A 15,090-nucleotide genomic window follows, 5' to 3' on the forward strand; every position below is an offset into this window, starting at 1 on the left:
CACATAGGTGGAATTTGAGAAGAAATTTGAAATAGTTGTTATTCAGGAAAACCATGGTTGCACAACCATGTTAAAAAATGACTGTTGTGACTGCCATGTCACAGTTTTTACGAGGCTGAAAAATAATTAAAAAAAAATTGTAGGCTCCCATTTGTTAATATCCTCAACAATTTCCCGCTCAATGGCAACAGCGGAACTGGAGAAGAAGTTTGAAATGTGCTTTTCAAGATGACTGCCATGGCTGACAGACCCGAAAAAATACACTACTTGGTCAGGACCATCTTAAGATCATTTGGGCAAGTTTCATCTCAATCCCATTGTTGGAATTTGAGAAGAAGTTTGAAATGTGAAATGTTTACGCACGGCGGACCCTTCAGGTTTTCCCCCCAGTGTTTTGGGTCGTCATATTTGAAATTTGAACTTGATGGAATGTTTGATATTTCTGGATGATATTCTTGTTTTCTCGAAAACTTTTAAGGAATATGGCAAGCCAAAGTGGAAAAAGTCACTATTTATGGATATCCATAATTCATTTTTAAATATCCATCAATCATTTATGGATATCCTTATTTCGACTTATTTATGGATATCCATAAATCATTTATGGATATTTAAAAATGAATTATGGATATATCCATAAATCGACCACTGCCAACAAGGTAGACAACTCTTGATTGTCTCCATCGGAACTCCTCTGACTTTTTACAAGTCCGTTTATTATTGTCGATTTGTGTTTTTGTTTCGGTAATTTTAATCTAGATTTGAAATCGGTAATATGCATATTGTATGAAAGGCGTGCATATTGTATGAAGGGCACTTTAAATGCACCTAGAAATAGATATTAGATTGATGAAATATCCTGTCCTCTCTATTTGACAGCGTATGCCATGGATCCTAGAGTTGGTAGTAGAATCTACCTGTCGTAATTGTACGTATACCTGAGTAGTTTTGTAGATCTACTACATAGATTAGGAACAAACTTTTTGCACCGAAGATGTAACATATTACGTACATAGAAATATGATCAGAGAGCAGATAAATGTATTTTTTTTCAATATTTGTAATAGTAATACATCTGTCTGACCAAATATAGATTCCACATTGTGTGTCACACACTCAGCAAACCTTCTAAGGGCCCAGTAGTAATGACTATGGTGATCATGAGGCTGAGGTAAAGAGAAAAAAAAATACATAAACAGTAACTTACTTTTTACCAGATTTATGTTCTTTTTGAGGCATTTAACATCGTTTTGCTCCGATAATGTACAGAAGTGCAGTAATCTCTACAGCTCAGGGGAGGTAACTATATGTACTTATGACCATAATATTTCCGTGATAAAAACAAATATTTAATTAAAATTTAGATAAACATTTAATGAAAACGATTCATCATATTTTTTCAAAATAGTATCAATGGAACAAAGCAAACTAAATAAATAAATTCCAAAACGTGTGAGGATCCAAATTATCATGAACTAACACAAATCTTTGAAAAAACACGATCGCTTCTCATTCTGTCTTTCCATATTTGTTCTTCGTATAAGTGTTCATTATATTTTACTTTCGTTTTCCATGTATTTTTCACTGGAAATATTCCGTTTGATAAGTATTACTATTCTTGTAAGAATTTGTATAAATCATACTTTGAAATTATTATCATATCACTTACAAAACCGTTATTGTACATATTGGTCTCCGTATATACGCCATAAAAAGTCGATTAAAAAATACCAGATATGATACACAAGTTCTTCCTAGGTTAATCTACCAAGAACCAACAATTTCTTAATGTCTATATACGCTTCTATATACTCCATCATCCAAAAGAACCGTGCACATATCAGCACGAGTTCTTTCATGAAACCCCCGAATAGATTTTGAAATAAAACACTGTGATCTTTCTAGCATTGAAATTCAACTTTTTGGAATACACCACAATTCATACCCATAAACTGCCTAAGCGTATACTTTTAATTTAATTATTTTACCGATAGATAGTGGATTTAACGCACATGGTGAGCTCCACTTTTAATTAAGCTCATAAGACCACTTTTGAATTCATTACAGGCACGTACAGTGCGTTCAATACTATTAAAATTATAGATTGACATCATACCAACATGTGTTATATCCTTAACCAATGGAAGAAGGTGCTCGTAAAGATACAAATTCGCATCAATATTGCGCTTCTTTTTTTCCTCGAAAAACACAATATTTTACTTTTTACTGCAGAAAAACATAAATTCTAGATATCCATAAATGATTTTTATGGATATCCATAAATCATTATGGATATCCATCAATGAATTATGGACATTCGAAATGATTTATGGATATCCATAAATAGTGATTTTTTCCACTTTGGCTTGCCATATATATTTCACCTATCGTGTTTCGGAACTCCTCGTGCATGTGACCAATTCTACTGGTATATATAGAGGGCGCTGATTTATGGATATCCATTATCCATAATTCATTTATGGATATTTAAAATCGATTTATGGATATCCGTAATTCAGCTTGAATTATGGATATCCATAATTCATTTTTTAATATTCATAAATCTCTTGCTAATATCCATTAATGAATTATGGATATCCATAATTCAAGACGAATTATGGATATCCATAAATCGAATAATGGATATTAGAATTAATTATAGATATTTAGAATTATTTATGGATATCCATAAATAGTGACTTTTTTCAATTTGGCTTACCATATTTCATTCACTGCAAAGCACGATTGTGAACCAGACGATCTTAATTGCCACAACCACCAACTTATCGATATACGATCTGAGAGAAACGAAGGAAGTTAACTCTGATAGATCAGAATGGGTGTTGTTAAGGATTCCCCCTCAATCAAGAGATTCTACAACGGAGTGGATAATGAACGTCTTATTTTAATTAGGTTTCACTTTCGATATACTTTTTTTTCTTTGAATTGTCCCACATGCGAGTTGGGTAATTCTTCCAATATCACTGTATACAAATATTTTTTTATAGTATTATATATATAGTCAACATTAGAGGATAACTGACAATATCAGTCCCGCGATAGCTCAGTCGGCTAGAGCTCTGAGAAACGGTTGGTCTATACTGTCTACGTTGTGTCCTTAGACAAGACACCATGGATTGCTCTGGACGGCATGCGACTGGCCTCCCTTATGTAGCTCAGTGAGGTAGTCACCAACTACTGCAAAGAGACACAGCCTCAAAATAACTCTGGCTGTTCATGGGGCGATAAACCCGACAGACAGACACCGTTCATTAAAAGACCAGGCAATAGTTTAAGACACTGTATGTTAGCTACAGGGAGTTTACAACACGAAGCTTCTGTCTGTCAACTTTTTAAAGCAGTGTTATCGTGATCCTCTTACGGTTTTGGAAAATTGATAAGGTCATATCAAATAATATGCTATATTTTAGAAACTTTGTGGATTATAAAAAGTAACCATGACTAAACTTGTATATAGAGGACATGCACTGATCGAGCGTTGACAAAGTGTTGACAAAGCAATGAATCGGTATCGTTCTCTGTGTGACCTCATCAACTCATGATTATTGATCATTTCACAATGCCCCCTCACTCGGAATATCCTCTGGATGTTACCTTAGACACCATGCATATATACGCGGATGTAATATAAGACATTAGACATTGTGCGATACCTTAATGCTATTAGAAAGTTGTAAAACTGAGTAACACAAATGTAAATTTAAATCATAACTTGACAATACATGCGTTTTACTGAAAAGGCACATATACATCACCAGTGACCTGTATAGTTCCAATCATGGTAATTAGAGCGCCAGAAAAAAAATCTAAAACATATCTACATTCTTCATATCTGACTAACTGCAAACTGCATGAAACGTCAAAAATTTGTTAGAAATATGACCATTTAGTTAAAATCCAAATATATCATATTTATTTCTATCCAATTAAAATTATTTAATTCTACTAAAACGATGGTATTATATGTCCCAGCATGTTGTGTCTTGCCCATTTGTATGCGTTTGTTCACTTTTTAGCGCTCCTTGTATCTAGGAATGTTCACTGGCTTCAAGTTATAAACAAAATGGGCATCGTTTCTCGCCTGAAAAAATGACTTGGTTTTATTTTGTTAAAGAATATCTTCACTTTTACTTTATATAAATAAAAACTTGCAATTGAAAAATTGAAGAAAAAAAATGCATTCGTCGATTTTTGGAACGAGGGTCCATGAATGATGAATCTATCAAATCGTCACCCTTTCTTTGTAATGAGATAAAACATGATGTAGACTACAATTTATAATGATCTACAATACTAGTATTATAAATAAATAAATGGAAATGTGAAAAATACATGCAGTATTGGTCTATTTCAGCAAAACGCACGGAATCAATGTACCATAGGCCTATAGGCTCTCGTGAATATTTACATACACGTTCGTATTAGTGTGTTACAGCCTGGTTTGCCATATTAATTATCCTAATTTAATGATAGCGCAGTAAGCAATACCTAACCTAATCTCGCGAACTAAATTAACAATCTGCTAATATAGGTCTTATTGTCCTTGACCGTAATCTATCACTAGATCTAACTCGGTACTCAATAAAGCCTGTATATGTATAGGCCTACATAAATCACGCACCAGAAATTTACTAGATAGAGGATATTGAATGGTTTCCCGTTTAATATAGGTAACATATGTTATATTACTTATATTTTCACTGCAAAATCTTATATTTTCACTGCTCATAGCTGCAGTGAAAATATGACTTTTATTAGTTTGATAAATTTCTATATTTCACTGGCAAAAATGCAATAATATAGGGTCTATTTTGGTATCTGATTAAAAATAAAAACTTTTTGTCGGCTTGTTTAGGATAACCAGACGATTGGGTAGACTAGGCCAATTCGGGGTGTCTCGGGCTTGTACATGATCGTACTGTATTTCGCAAGCGTGTTTAGTAACCTGTACTACAAATGTCACAGTACTAGTGTGTGCAAGCCTTGCTGAGAATCGTCTGGTCATGGCGCGGTCTGCGATCTTACTATGGACAATATGTGTGTCTTTGACATACGGTCAGAAGGATTCATACTCCAATATCATGGGAGGGATCCATGGTCTCCCAGAACGAGTGATACAAACCAAACTTCTGCAGTCACAGATAATGGATTCGGATTATACTAAGCCAGGAGTTCGGCTATTCTCCATGGTCTCGCAGCTGTCTCCATTGAACAGGGAGGGCTTTTTATTGTCTCTCCAAGACATATTTCCTATGCTGAAGAATATCACCCAGTACAATGTTTCAGAAACGTGCCTTAATCACACTGAACGATTTTTCGAAGGCTTGTTGGACAGAGAGATGTGGAGTTTCAGAAGTAAGTTGTAGGTAACGGGTTTATTTTAGGTCGCGAAAAATACGTCCTATATATTGACCCTGGCTATCGAGTATTGACCTCGACCAGAGAACCAAATAACATTCATGATGTACTATCTCACCCTTAACTTTAAATTGCTCTGCCCAAATAAATTTATGACAATTATATGATTCCATTGTCTATTATCAGATTTATTATATTCAACTAGATCTATAATGTACATGCATGTGTATATTATACAATAGATGTTGATATAAAATGTATTTTTAGGGCCAGATCATGACAAGCCTTTTAGGATGACCCAGTATATTTGCTGATGTTGGTCTAAAACATAATGAGATGCATATATGAATTAATGTAAATTTTCAAGTTGAAAAATTAGGACAGATCTGCTCAGAAGCACCTGTTTATGATAAAACGCTATATATAGAATCAATGGTAGGTTGTTATATCAATTTACAGTTATAATGATTTTCCTACCCCCATTTTTCGTGGCCTCTACCTTTTCCATGGGGAAATACTGTGATGTTTTTTGCTAACTGGGGAAATATATCAACACAGATCATTTTAATGTTTAATTTAGCTTTAATTTGATGAATAGAAATTTAAACTAGACTACTCTAGTTGGTTTATTACATCTGCTTGTGAAAACATGTGAAATACACATGTACATTCTGATCCACATTTCTTCATACAAATAAATGTACATCATGAACACATTTTCTGATTGGGAAAATATGTAACAAAACTTCAATAGGGAAATGAACCTTTATTCGGTCTCAAATACACACCAAAAAAATCACTGAAATATAATTTTCATATATTTATTACATGTATGATGTTTTTGAACTTCAGGAGTTAAGAAAAGAATCCTAGTCTTTAACAATCTTAAGATAAAAAGTGTGGCAAGCCAAGCTGTTATTGAACTCATGGGACAGGAGAAAAGTGGGCCAAATACAGCCAATAGAGGAAATATAGCTAAAAAATAAAATAACTTGGAAATCCTTTTTCAAGAATGGCAGGATGTGGTCCACCTGTATTTTGAACCATTTTGAGGCAGTTCAAAAGTAGGAAAATATCTGAAATATAATGCAAATTAGAGTATTTTGCCATAATTAATGAAACACCCAGGTAAGCAATGCAGGCCCTCTGGCCCTCTTATCTTCAACATTAAAAAACCTGGCATGTCCTTGAATGACCCGGGCTGTTAATAGGACGTTAAACAAAATAAACCAAACCAAACTTTTATTATGTGACAATTTAACAGTGTGAAAATATTTACCTACTTTACATTACATCACAAATACATGGAAAACTGCATAATAATGTATAAGGGAATGGATTACAATTATGTTTGTTCACAGAGATTTATTGCACCGTATTTATAAAGATATGAATCAGGGATTTATTTGTCATGAAATAAACACAGGATAACAGAGAAGGTTTATTGAATTCAAACTGCTTTAAAGACCATCGGGCTAAGGTAATTGATACATGTTTAGATATGAGTTGGTTTGATGACAATTGAACATCACTTAATTATAAAGAAAAAACGTTTGATATTTATTCTCAAAAAACAAAAACAAAAAATCCATACAAAGAAATAGTAATAGATCAAAAGAACAACAATAAAAAAAAAGTTTTCCCGTCCCGTAACTGTGAATACCCATAAATTAGGAAAATAATTACATTGTAATTCTATTCTTGTTGTCGACTTCAGTTATGAATACTGACTTTTAAGTTTTTAACTTGCTCAAGGATCTGGGATAATCTCGTGATCAGGGGAGGTAATCAAGGTGATTGAAAGTACAGATGATCGGTGACTTAAAAATCTTAAAAAACATGTGGAGTCATCTGATTGAGTGATATGTATAGGGCCTCAAGCATCCAATTGTCACTCAAACAACCTCTATCATTTTCAGTGCATCACTCTTCACATAGTTGGCAATTGGGTTATTCAGAAAATGCCATACTTTGCTACTAAAGGTACATGTAGTTTTTGAAGTGATGTGTGTTGTTTTTATAGTTATTTTGTTTTAATTTGACTACAGGTAAGTTTCCCTTACTGCTCAGTCTGTTCCACAGGATACATATATATATAGAATGTAAACAATATATATACTGTGGAAGGTTTCAGTTTTAGGAGTAAGTGATACAGTTTGCCTTCTAGCTTTCCTCTAGAGGGAATTTCCCTTTAGTTCAATTAGTGGTGGACTTGCAAGTTGAGGTTCGCAGGTTTGATATCCGGTGAAGCTAAAGGCACACATATACAGTGTATACACAACTTTTTGGGGTTGGGAAGATAGGGAAAGGACACAGTATACATATAGGGCAGTGGGGTTGGGAAGGATGAGACAGGACACAGTAGAACTGGGGTTAGGAAGGCAGGGGGAGGACACGTTAGGACTTGGGTTAGGAAGTCAGGGACAGGACACAGTAGGACTGGGGTTAGGAAGTCAGAGGGAGGACACAGTAGGACTGGGGTTGGGAAGATAGGGGGTGGACACAGTAGGACTGAGGTTGGGAAGGATGAGGGATGACACAGTAGGACTGGGGTTGGGAAGGCAGGGGGAGGACACAGTAGGACTGGGGTTAGGAAGTCAGGGACAGGACACGGTAGGACTGGGGTTAGGAAGTCAGGGACAGGACACAGTAGGACTGGGGTTAGGAAGTCAGGGACAGGACACAGTAGGACTGGGGTTAGGAAGTCAGAGGGAGGACACAGTAGGACTGAGGTTGGCAAGGATGAGGGAGGACACAGTAGGACTGGGGTTGGGAAGTCAGGGACAGGACACAGTAGGACTGGGGTTGGGAAGGCAGGGGGAGGACACAGTAGATCTGGGGTTAGGAAGGCAGGGGGAGGACACGGTAGGACTGGGGTTGGGAAGGCAGGGACAGGACACAGTATGACTGGGGTTGGGAAGGCAGGGGGAGGACACAGTAGGACTGAGGTTGGGAAGGATGAGGGAGGACACAGTAGGACTGGGGTTGGGAAGGATGAGGGAGGACATAGCAGGACTGGGGTTAGGAAGTCAGAGGGAGGACACAGTAGGACTGAGGTTGGGAAGATAGGGGGAGGACACAGTAGGACTGAGGTTGGGAAGGATGAGGGAGGACACAGTAGGACTGGGGTTGGGAAGGCAGGGGGAGGACACAGTAGGACTGAGGTTGGGAAGGATGAGGGAGGACACAGTAGGACTGGGGTTGGGAAGGCAGGGGGAGGACACAGTAGGACTGGGGTCGGGAAGGATGAGGGAGGACACAGTAGGACTGGGGTTAGGAAGGATGAGGGAGGACACAGTAGGACTGGGGTTGGGAAGGATAGGGGGAGGACACAGTAGGACTGGGGTTGGGAAGGATGAGGGAGGACACAGTAGGACTGGGGTTGGGAAGGATGAGGGAGGACATGGTAGGGCTGGGGTTGGGAAGTCAGAGGGAGGACACAGTAGGACTGGGGTTGGGAAGGCAGGGAGAGGACACAGTAGGACCGGGGTTGGGAAGTCAGAGGGATGACACAGTAGGACTTGGGTTGGGAAGGCAGGGGGAGGACACAGTAGGACTGGGGTTGGGAAGGATAGGGGGAGGACACAGTAGGACTGGGGTTGGGAAGGATGTGGGAGGACATGGTAGGACTGGGGTTGGGAGAGCAGGAGGAGGAGCACACAGTACTGTCAGTAGGACTGGGGTTGGGAAGGCAGGGACAGGACACAGTAGGACTGGGGTTGGGAAGGATGAGGGAGGACACAGTAGGACTGGGGTTGGGAAGGCAGGGGGAGGACACAGTAGGACTGGGTTTGGGAAAGTCAGGGACAGGACACAGTAGGACTGGGGTTGGGAAGATAGGGGGAGGACACATTAGGACTGGGGTTGGGAAGGCAGTGGGAGGACACAGTAGGACTGGGGTTGGGAAGGATGTGGGAGGACATGGTAGGACTGGGGTTGGGAAGGATGAGGGAGGACATGGTAGGATTGAGGATGGGCAGGTAGGGAGAGTACAAAGGTTGCAGTATTTAGGTGCTATACAGATATTGATATTTAAAAGTTTCAATACACATGTCAGGACTCCTGGTCGTCTTACCTTTACAGGTAATGTGCTAGATATTGACCCTCTTATACAAACATATCCTGGTCCTTGGTTCTATTGAAGTTACATGCACACATTATACCTATATATGATTTACATCCTAGTTTATTAGTCATGATGTCTTACAGTGTATGTCACATGATTACTGCATGATTCTATCACCTGGAATACATGTACATGGGGCTAAGAAAGGGTGTGTGCCAATTACAGCTCCTCTTTGATAAACTCATTTTTAATTTCAGTAATATCTGATTAGCTTATTTTTCATTTTTGTAATAATTAACATATCTTTAGCATGCAAAAACCACACCTTAGCCTATCTTTGAATTTGTAGCCCCAAAAAAGATTCCAATATCCCACCCTCCCTACACATGACCTATCGACCAGAGACACAGAGCAATCTCCCTTCCTCAAAATCTTCCTGAATATATATTTTGCAAGAAAATACCGAAATCTAAGGTCACACTAATTGCAGATGACCCTAAGATATTACTTCAAATTATTATGCTTATTAGATTACTATGAAAATATAGAACTGATCTATGTTGAAATTTTAAAAAATTAAACATCTTTATGTGGACGAATTATATATTTAATTAAAATGTGTATACCACTTGTAGTTTTAGTCAGAGATGTATTGTATTTACTATGAAGACATTAAAGGAAATCTTTGGTATTAATATATACCTGAGCCCATATTTAATGTAGTTTATCAAAAAACAACCCCATTACCTACTTTGATTCAGAATTGATGTGTTAGTCACTGGGCTTATTATAGGATAAATTTGGTGTATATATTGGTATGGTTAGTGTGTCCTAGTATTTAATTAAAACTGGTTTACTGGTTACAGATATAACCCCATCACCTTCATGATAACTTCATAATTATTTTGTAACTTTTCCTTTTCTTAGTAGTAACATACAGGTACTATATAGAATTTGGAGGACTATCTGCATGCTTAAGTAAGAGACATTTCTTGATCGTTTATTCTTTGTGTTTGATAAATCAACTTGAACAGAGGCTTCAATATTGTGTATTGTACTGCTGTATTTCTACCATTGCAGTGCTGGATGCTGTAGGCAAGCCTCCTAGTGGTCTGTTGAATTTTGACCTGAGTATTTCTATCATTGTAGTGCTGGATGCTGTAGGCAAGCCTCCTAGTGGTCTGTTGAATTTTGACCTGAGCTGGTATGGTTCATATGAAGAGTGTACAAACATCACCATCCCCGAATTCCGTGGGAAATACTGCTCTGTCAACTTTCCTCTGGTTAAAAGTCAAAGTGCGCAATCTCCTGTAAGTATAGTATCACTTTCATGTTTTCTGTAATTGATTTTCCAAATATGAGCTAATTATCATGTAATTGATTATTTTATTCGGAAACATCATCCTACCAATTATCTTGTAGCTGTTGGAAAAACATGATATCCCACTTCATTTTCTTGTAACTCCTTATTTTCCTTGATAAAAAACCCATTTTGTAACAAACTGTATGCTTGCATGGTTGTTTTTGCTAAAGCATTACTATCAGATACCTGAAAACAATTTACAGATTTTGGCTGTAATGGTTTACATATATAGACTTGTAATTTGACAGACATGGAAAACCATCACATGTTTTAATTGTGTCATTTGTTTTTATCCCCTGTTAGATTGCCTTGGGGATACTCCCAGGTATCAACATTGGTGTCTGTGTGCCCAGCAGCTGTAGCGGCCAGGATGTGTCCAACTTCATCAATACAGGTAAGTCAGCACCATTGGGATTTCCTCTAATGCCATTTATTCTGACAGGATACACACAATGCCAGAATGTATAATGTTTATTGTATAGAGCACATGTATATTATGTCATATGTAATACACTTACTAACAAACTGTTCAACATACATATGTAAATTATAACTATACATCCTGTCAGATCACATTTTATTCATAATACTTAAAACATATTGGAGTTTTCAGTTAAATACATTTATAGAATATGAATAAATCCAATAATTTATTGGAGTTTAGTTATTTTCTTTAAAAAAAATCCCATTGTCACTGACAAACCACTAATCTTCATAAAATTGCAAAGTTAAAGTTGTGATGCACTTATAATATTACAATGAGTCAAAAGAATGTGTATAGTTCCCTTATGGATGGCAGTGTATGCATTATCTCATTTGGTTTGAAAAAAATCAATCAATTCAAAAATGCATGGATGTCTTGGATCCTATCATATTGCTATTTATAGTATTGTTTATTTGAAGTGCTCAAAAGACATTTTGATGGGTCCCGGATGTTGAAAATTTTTTTTTTAGGGAATTTAAAGCTCCACAAATTTTTCATTTTAATTAGACCTGTATATATTTCAAGTGCAAAATAAGTAGAAAAGAAGTATTTTGTTTATAAGTAGGGCTTTTAGTGAATTTATCAGGTCAGGTGATTTCTCCAAAGACGAAGTGAAGTGTCTAGAAAGTGTAAGGTAGCTTATGGTGTTTATGTGGTTGCACTTTCTGTAAGATTATTTTAAGTAGCTTTTATATTTATCAACATGCAACATAACATACAATATGTTAACTACAATGTACAAACAGTATTTTCCTTTTATAATTCTGCTGTTAAGGATATGTTTTTCAAGGTCATCTTATATCAATATTTCCTGAATTGTTGTTTCATAAAACTTTCCATTAGTTCATTGTACAACTGATCCACCTTATGAATAATTCATGGTACGACTGATCCACCTTATGAATAATTCATGGTACGATTGATCTACCTTATGAATAATTCATAGCGCGACCAGTCCACCTTATGAATAATTCATGGTATGACTGGTCCACCTTATGAATAATTCATGGTATGGTCCACCTTATGAATAATTCATGGTATGACTGGTCCACCTTATGAATAATTCATAGTACGATTGGACCACCTTATGAATAATTCATAGTACATATGGTCCGCCTTATCTAATGGTTCATGAAAAAAAAAATTCTGGCAGATTTCTCATAATATTTTCTTGTCATGAAAAGTAAAATGTGTGTCCATGTTCATGTAATTCACATTAATTTTGTTTCAGTGTTCTCAGTGACAGTAGATCGTATAAATACTGGAAATCTTAGTTTGGATGCTGGATTCACCACCTGTCAGGAAAATGACCTAAAGTTTGATACAAAAGCCACTGTGGTGTTGTAAGTGTACCGAACAGAATCTTGTGTGATGACTCTCGTTTTCATCCAATTGTTTCAAAACTGATTTAGTCATCACACGCATACACTGAAGTTGTGTATTTGGTAACTGTTTTGATATGTTATTTTGCCACTTTTAATCTTCATGTGTTTTGGGCCAGTGGGAATCAGAGTCGGTTGTAAAGTGAAGGTACTTGTCAAACATCTCAATTAGAAACAAAATATACCATTCTTTGAAATACCACTAGCAGCATTAGTATTGCAACAAAAAGAAACTAATTTTACCATTATTCCTAAATACCTATATGAGCAATTCAGGCCCTCTGGGATTAATCTTCTCAAAATATTTATCAAAATAATGCTGGCATCACTTATGATTTTGATATCTAGAACTTTAACATTAAATTAGTTTCCTACTTAATTAAAATGTACAACTTTAAGCTTGAGTCTACTTCCAGCCTTTGAAACCTAACCATGAGTTGTACAAAGGCATTATTTAGACATTAAGATAATCTGGAGTCTTGATGTATAGACCTAGTTGTTGGAGGTAATGTATAGGCCTGATTGGTTGAGGTGGTCTGGAGGCCTGATTGGTTGAGGTTGTGTATATGCCTGATTGGTTGAGGTCGTGTGTATGCCTGATTGGTTGAGGTCGTGTGTATGCCTGATTGGTTGAGGTCGTGTGTATGCCTGATTGGTTGAGGTCGTGTGTATGCCTGATTGGTTGAGATAGTGTGTATGCCTGATTGGTTGAGGTCGTGTGTATGCCTGATTGGTTGAGGTCGTGTGTAGGCCTGCTTGGTTGACGTCGTGTATATATGCCTGATGAGTGGAGGTTATGTATAGGCCCTGAAGGTTGAGATATAATGGAAGCTTGATTGATTGAGATAGTATAGAAGCCTGATTGGTTGAGATAGTATGGAGGCCTGATTGGTTGAGATAGTATGGAAGCCTGATTGGTTGAGATAGTATGGAGGCCTGATTGGTTGAGATAGTATGGAAGCCTGATTGGTTGAGATAGTATGGAAGCCTGATTGGTTGAGATAGTATGGAGGCCTGATTGATTGAGATAGTATGGAGGCCTGATTGGTTGAGATAGTATGGAAGCCTGATTGGTTGAGATAGTATGGAGGCCTGATTGATTGAGATAGTATGGAGGCCTGATTGGTTGAGATAGTATGGAAGCCTGATTGGTTGAGATAGTATGGAAGCCTGATTGGTTGAGATAGTATGGAGGCCTGATTGGTTGAGATAGTATGGAAGCCTGATTGGTTGAGATAGTATGGAGGCCTGATTGGTTGAGATAGTATGGAAGCCTGATTGGTTGAGATAGTATGGAGGCCTGATTGGTTGAGATAGTATGGAGGCCTGATTGATTGAGATAGTATGGAGGCCTGATTGATTGAGATAGTATGGAAGCCTGATTGGTTGAGATAGTATGGAGGCCTGATTGGTTGAGATAGTATGGAAGCCTGATTGATTGAGATAGTATGGAGGCCTGATTGGTTGAGATAGTATGGAAGCCTGATTGGTTGAGATAGTGTGGAGGCCTGATTAGTTGAGATGGTCTGGAGTCCAGATTGGTTGAGATAGTATGGAGACCTGTTTGATTAATGTCATCTGAATTCCTGATTGATGGATATGTAAGTCTGGATTTTGATTGGTTGAGGCAGTCTGTCAGTCATCTGGAGTACTGGTTGGTTATGATAGTCGGGGTCCTGATTGGTTGAGGTAGTGTATAGGCCTGATTGTTTTGCAGTAATCTGGAGGCCTGATTAGTTGATGCATTCTGGAGGCCTGATTGGTTGAGATAATCTGGAGGCCTGATTGGTTGAGATAGTCTGGAGGCCTGATTGGTTAATATTGTATTTTACAGGGTGATTTCTTGCCTGTTCCTGGCACTGTTGGTGATAGCTACTCTGTACGATCTAGTGTATATACAATGGCCGAAGAATAAAACCAAGGAATATGAGGAAATTGATAATGGTGTACCCACCTTCACACATAAGATACGAGGTACTGAAGGGGAATCACAGCCCCTATTAGGAGCCCCTGATATCGGAGTCGTGGCAGCACCAGGTATTTATTACAAAAATCCATTAATGGTTGTGATATACCAAAGTCTATTAATGTTGGTAAAATATTGATGGAATGTCTCACCCCTGTGAGAAAGCCTAGCTCTACCTGAGAATAACATTGTTTTAAGCTTATCCAAATGCTAAAAATAATTTTTATCCCAGGGGTTGAGATACAGTAAAGATGGTTATTTCCTTGAAGGCATGGTTTTGCAATTTCGATAGATAGATTACTGTTAACATACATATTTCTAGTGATACCACCCCCTTTCCTTGGGGGCATAATTTTGCAATTTCGATGGATAAATTACTGTCAACATACATATTTTTAGGGATATCGCCCCCCCTCCCTTCCTTCGGGGCATAATTTTGCAATTTCGATG

At 37.4% G+C, this 15,090-nt stretch overlaps 1 protein-coding gene across 1 annotated transcript in view; it reads left to right on the forward strand.

Annotated features, from left to right (window-relative positions):
- Window positions 1–4,980: 4,980 nt before the first annotated feature.
- Window positions 4,981–15,090, forward strand: part of LOC117321786 (nose resistant to fluoxetine protein 6-like) — a 29,387-nt gene continuing 19,277 nt past the window's right edge. The window contains exons 1-5 of the mRNA XM_033876349.1: window positions 4,981–5,376; window positions 10,595–10,755; window positions 11,112–11,202; window positions 12,524–12,635; window positions 14,509–14,711. Coding sequence (XP_033732240.1) covers window positions 5,025–5,376; window positions 10,595–10,755; window positions 11,112–11,202; window positions 12,524–12,635; window positions 14,509–14,711 — 919 coding nt within the window. The 5' untranslated portion in view covers window positions 4,981–5,024. The remainder of the gene's footprint in view (window positions 5,377–10,594; window positions 10,756–11,111; window positions 11,203–12,523; window positions 12,636–14,508; window positions 14,712–15,090) is intronic.

The sequence above is a fragment of the Pecten maximus genome, chromosome 2 (genome assembly GCF_902652985.1).
Source record: "Pecten maximus chromosome 2, xPecMax1.1, whole genome shotgun sequence".
Lineage (NCBI taxonomy): Eukaryota > Metazoa > Mollusca > Bivalvia > Pectinida > Pectinidae > Pecten > Pecten maximus.